The sequence below is a fragment of the Tachysurus vachellii genome, chromosome 6, assembly GCF_030014155.1.
Source record: "Tachysurus vachellii isolate PV-2020 chromosome 6, HZAU_Pvac_v1, whole genome shotgun sequence".
Lineage (NCBI taxonomy): Eukaryota > Metazoa > Chordata > Actinopteri > Siluriformes > Bagridae > Tachysurus > Tachysurus vachellii.
The window spans coordinates 15,502,530-15,508,529 of NC_083465.1; the positions used below are offsets into that span (position 1 = coordinate 15,502,530).

Sequence of the window (6,000 nt, forward strand, 5' to 3'; positions counted from 1 at the left end):
TATGAAGTTTGTTTTACAACAATGTAGACTTAAACAGAACGGGAATGTGAGCGTCTCCATGGCAACACTGTAATCTGAGAAGTCAAACAAACCTTGTGATCTCAACTTACATATGGTTTCACTTAAGAGAGTGAACTGTTTTTCCACAAAAATTCATAATTTACTTTCATAAAGCATTACTGTGATAAGCTACACCTTCACCTCCACCTCAACTCACACAGCATAGGGCAGGGAAGCTAGAGATTCTGGCAAATACTGTAATAGAAATCTTGGCTAACACACCACACAAAAGAAGATAATGTGACCTTAAGGTGGCGAAGTTTCATGGACAAAGCTATGATGTCACATCCTGTTTTAGAGGACAGGAAATCTTGGCTAAAAAAAAAAAAATCACATGATTGTCAGTTTTTTTTTTTTTTTTTTTTAAGTGCAACTAAATTAGCTGTTGAGAGGCTTCAGAATGCAATAGTGGGGATTGTGGAAATTCACTTTCTAACTAAATCCCACATGGTATATTCTGTGTAAGTCTGTGCTTAGGGATGCAGAGGGAAAAAAGCTGTAGCTCTCATCTGGAAACAGCATTTCAGCTATTAAAAAGGAAAGCCACAGGCACACTATATGTTTCATATACAGTTCAGTTTATTCTGTGGAGTTATACAAACTATTTCTATACAAAACCTGTGTATGTTTGAGCGTTTGTTTGATTTTACATGTTAGGATTTAGCATGCAGTGCAGCAAGAGCTTACATAGCAAGCATAAAGCACTGAAGCTAAACACCCCCCCAAACCCAAACACACATATTCGGATTTATTAAAACCAAATAGATATAAAACATTACATCCCTTTAATCATAAAGAATTACATTCAAATGCATTATTGGCTATGATATCAAATCATTTACCTTTTGGCAGGAGATGAATCATTTACATAAGAGCAGTCAGTTGTCAGCTCTGTACAGTGTAAAGTCGTATATTATTTAAGTTCCCCACAGTCTGTGATGACAATCTTCTTAAGTGTTCCTCCATCATGCAAACCGTACGACTCCATTACCCTGACAGTCTCCATGCCCTCTTTCACTTCACCAAACACAACATGTTTGCCATCAAGCCTGAGGAAGAACGAGAGAGAGCGTAAAGCACATATTATGATGTGTTAGACTTCGTAGTTAATAAAGCAGCACAAAAACAAACCTTAAACAGAGTGATAATGTGTTTCATGCACTATAGTGTCAGTGACTACTTGATCTTATGTGAACGCTGGCTGCATCTGTGTACCATTCTGTTTTGGCAGTGCAGATGAAAAACTGAGATCCGTTGGTGTTCGGCCCAGAGTTTGCCATTGACAGCACACCTGTGAAGAACGAGACGAGCAAACATTACACACTGCGGTCTCAATCCGTAATACACTACTGACATGTATCATATTGTACAGTTCAGTAAATGCTTTACAACTGAAAATGATTTAGAGGCCACATCATAACAAAAAAAATTCCAGAAGAATAAGAATGAGGGAAGAAAGAAGCCTGAAAAAATACCAGTGCAGAGGGCACATCTGGATTGGGTGAGTTATGCTTCACTACTATAATTACATCCAGGCAAGTATTGCACAAGCTGACATTATTTGGCCATATCAATCTATCAGGAGGGTCTGTTGGTTTAGGAACCCCCTGGCACCAGAAATGCACTGTGAGGCACTGATGTTGACTTTCTTTAAAAGTAGGTCATTTGCCAAGGAATTACAAAATCTGCACTCTGTACTACTGAGCCACTGGCACTGCTGTGCCACCATCTAGTGGAGGGATCCAAAAGTGACACAGACGTCTACCATCACTGACAAATAACCGGCATTATATATATACACATTTAGTCAAATCTGTTCTTGCTTAATCTAGCAAGTCATCCTTGGACACCAGCGAGTCACATTTTGACACCTGTTTGACAGGAACAAAAGTGGATTCCTCCTAATAACCATAACCTAAGAAATGATTTTAGATGTTCTGTTAAGTCAGTATTCATTACCTCACACTACAGTGTACCATAATGTTAATGATTGCTGCATACAGTTCTCACCTTACCCTGTTACAAACTGTAAAAAAAACTGAATTTATGTAAACAAAATAAATTATTGAACCTTATTAAGATAATGTATTACGTCAATCAAAAATGTGAAAAAAAAATCTTTTTAAATGTAGGAAAAAGAAAAAAGAGAAGTTGTTACATCACCTGGACCAGTGTGTTTCAACTTGAAATTCTCATCTTTGAATTTCGTTCCATAAATTGATTTTCCACCAGTGCCATTGTGATTTGTGAAATCTCCACCCTGTACAAATGAAAGCAATCAGGCTACAGAACAGAACCAAATACACATGCTGTATTCATACTGTACAGATGACTAATACTTAATATGCTTAATTTTACTTTATCAATTCAACAGTTTCTATGCTCACTGAAATTTGCTTAAAGGAAATGCCAAAGTTATATAATCACATCCTGTTAAGTCCAGATTTAAACTGGAATAGATTCTGTGATCTACTTCACTGTAGATATACAAGAGCGTAGAAGAAATGAAATACCCGTCAGACAGAGTAATGAACAAATACCTGACACATGAACTCAGGAATGATTCTGTGGAAAATAGAGCCCTTGTATCCAAAGCCATGCTCTCCTGTACACAGCGCTCGGAAATTCTCTGAAAAAGAAAACAATTTCACTTTTAATTCTGATCATGCCTAAGCCTAGGGTTAGGGTTAGGGTTAGTGAAAAAGGGGACATGCTGGAGAATAATTCACAACAATGAAGCGACACAAAGCAGAGTTACTGTTACAAGTTGATTCTTTTCCAAAAACAGGATGTTTTATTTTATACCATGTTTTATTTGCCAACAGTTACAATTGTGAGCTTAATAGTCAGCGACACATCAAGCCTTTAAAACAGATTGACATTTAACTTTGTTTAACGTCCTTAATATTGTGGGAAATTTCCTGACTGTTACAAAGAGCTGAAAGCCGACACTCTGTAAATATAACGAACAGATTCAACATAAAGCATTATATGTTTTTTCTTTGTTAAATTACAAAACATTTTTAATCAATTCATTTTAATGTTTTCATTATAAGTGTTGTGAGTAAATACATACAGAATAACAGAATTATATTAATCTGCACTAGTTGCACTGTATGAATTACATATATAGTTATAATTACATATATAGTTATACTTGCATATATAGTTATAATTACATATATATAATTACATATATAGCCGGAAATACTGCCATAGCTGCTGTTATTGAAGAACAATCAACAGCTTCTGACCAATCAGCAGTCAGAATTCAGCATCAGTTCATTTTATATATATATATACATATATATATATATATATGTATATATATATATATATATATATATATATATATATATATATATAAAGACTCACCTGCTGTTTTGGGAACCACATCTGCATTAAGCTGGAAAAAAGGATTAAGACTAGAGAATTAGTGCAAAATCCTTCCCAAAGCATTAAAACTTCAAATATGTGACAATTCTATTTAGGATAATAATATCTAATATTTATTATAAGAATATAATTTGTTTTGTTTTAATGAAGGTCGCAGTTGCTGTGTAGCAGCATTGCACGTAGTTTATAGAGGTTAATGATTATTAATGAAGCTTCTTACTTCTATTAGAATTCTGCCAATAAACTCGCCGTCAGCAGCAACGTCCATGAAGACCAGCGGATTTCTCACTGCTCCTGACAGCAGACGCCTGGCTGTGACCGCCAATGAACACGTTTTTAATCGATTTTTTATTTGTAACATGGTGGATGTTGTTATTAATAATAAAAGGTACGCGTTCAGCCAGAAGGACAGAGTTAGAGGTGATCTTCTGTTTACAGAACGCGTTTTTGAGTGGAGATAAATCACAGCGCCCCCGTGTGGTCAGCCTGTATTACAGCTCTGAGTGCTGAGCCCAGAGAAAATCAACATACTGTACAGTGTACAGGCAAGTCAAGTCAAGTCAAGTCAAGTCAAGAAGCTTTTATTTGTCATTTCAACCATATATAGCTGTTGCAGTACACAGTGAAATGAGACAACATTTCTCCAGGATCATGGTGCTACATAAAAGCAAAGACAGAGCTAAGGACTTAAAAAACTCTTGTTTGTACTGCATGTACTGCAACGCTCGGTCGGATCAAGATCTGTTCGTTTGGAGGCCAAGTCAGCATCTTTATCATGTTCCTGAAACGATTTGTGCAGTGTGTCAGGGCACAATATCCTGCTGAAAGCCACTGGCATTATGGAATACTGTTACTACGTTTGAGAAGGTGGTACATGTCAAAGTAACATCCACATGATGCCAGAACACAGGTTCCCCAGCAGAACATTTCCCAGCAGAACATTTGCCCGGAGCATCACATCTTGACGTGTTGTTTTATAGGTCCTATAACAGATCATGTTACAATGGTTTAAATGTTTAAATGGTTGAATCCCAAAAAAGCGTCCCACTGGACATGCAGTGCAGCAATACATAGGATTTAGCAGCCCTGTTTTTTTGTGGTTTTTTTTGTTGTTTTTTTGTTTTTTTACATGTAGAGCACTTATATAACAAGAAAACCAGACACCAATCACCAAAAAACAGACTGACAACTGAAAAAGCATGTTTCATCTGAATACATATTTATTAGATAAATATTAGGATGTCACAGCATCTAACTACATACAGTTTTGCAAGACTAAAAATCACAATTAGTTTTTTTCTTCTGAACAGTTTAGAATATGAAATGATTGTACACAGAATGTACAAAACAAAAAAGACAACTGCCACTTTAGGCGCCAATCACCTCAGACTGTACCTTTTTCCCCATCTGATCGTGATATCAAAATTGTACAAACTATTAATTTGGTTACAATCTTTTGGAACCGCTCCAGGCCCCACGCCCGATCCTCCAAATTATTCCCCAGGATTTTCTTCATCTTTTGTAGCACCTTATAGAGTACACAGGTAATGGAGCAATACACGGAAGCTAATTACACAAAGGTGAAACAAGTGTGTCTCTTTGCCCCATAATTCCCCTTTTTCTAGGAGGCATCGGAAATATTTTACATAAGTGAAACGAAAGAAAACAAAAATGGAAAGAGGTTCCACAGACGCTAACAAACACAGATTCATTTCACCCAATTCGAGTCTGATAGGCGGTTGCAAGCTTTACAAATTCTAAATACACAATGCACATTCCCCTGGGGAAAATGAATACATTTCTGTTAACGTGTCTCTATTTGTCATTTACATATGTACATGCATCCCTTATGTCCCCTGCTAGGGCGTTCTTTCAAACCGTTTCCCACTGAGACAAAACAGCATCTAATTCATTTCACTCTGACTGTCTCCAAATCCACTCGCTCCCTTCTCCGCTATCTGTCCAGCTACAGTAAGTGACAGCTTTAAAGCAGGGACTCGTCTCGACGACCTGCAGTGTAACCGATGTGCAAGTGGAGAGTTCAGTTCAGTTTCTGTCTGTAGGTGACTACAAAGTAAGAACAAAACTGTGGCAGTGCATCAGTTAAAAAAAAAAAATACAAATAAAAATAAAAAGACAAGTGAATTACAACCAACTGGAGCTACAGGCTAAAGCACATTTGCCTGTTTAGGACAACGAATATCAGGTCTATACATAACTGAACACCGACAGTCTGATAGGAAATAATTTATAATGGACATGAACATTGAAATATAAAATATGAAATGAAAGGTATTCAGCTGTATGCATTTGTGAAGCACAAACAATGTACTGTTCAACAACCGTCTACTGTTTGAGCACCAACACAAAAGAAAGACAAAAAGATGTTAAAGCAAACATACAGTACATTCTGACATTATTAGGGTTAACAGAACTGAAATAAGCCAGGAGTAATGCATATGGATTTGCATTTCCTAATATGAATTTATATTAAGGTGTGTTTCATTATATAAAAACTGTTAAACAGTAATCTGATGTGTTCCG

At 36.5% G+C, this 6,000-nt stretch overlaps 1 protein-coding gene across 1 annotated transcript; it reads right to left on the reverse strand.

The window, feature by feature from the left end:
- Positions 1-619: 619 nt before the first annotated feature.
- On the reverse strand, positions 620-3,895 carry ppifa (peptidylprolyl isomerase Fa). Its single transcript, XM_060871389.1, has 6 exons — positions 3,677-3,895; positions 3,436-3,466; positions 2,601-2,689; positions 2,224-2,320; positions 1,276-1,351; positions 620-1,109 (listed from the first exon to the last, which is right to left on the reverse strand). Exons 1-6 carry the CDS (start codon positions 3,815-3,817, stop codon positions 974-976), a joined length of 570 nt encoding a protein of 189 aa, XP_060727372.1. The 5' UTR covers positions 3,818-3,895; the 3' UTR covers positions 620-973.
- Between the last annotated feature and the right edge of the window lie 2,105 nt (positions 3,896-6,000).

What these genes read in the sequence shown, in the direction of transcription:
- ppifa (XM_060871389.1), bottom strand. Translation starts at nt 3,817, where the DNA reads ATGTTACAAATAAAAAATCGATTAAAAACGTGTTCATTGGCGGTCACA. An exon ending in TTCCTGAGTTCATGTGTCAG is followed by an intron (nt 2,321 to 2,600) that starts GTATTTGTTCAT and finishes TCATTTGTACAG; the next exon opens with GGTGGAGATTTCACAAATCA. An exon ending in GTTGAAACACACTGGTCCAG is followed by an intron (nt 1,352 to 2,223) that starts GTGATGTAACAA and finishes CGTTCTTCACAG; the next exon opens with GTGTGCTGTCAATGGCAAAC.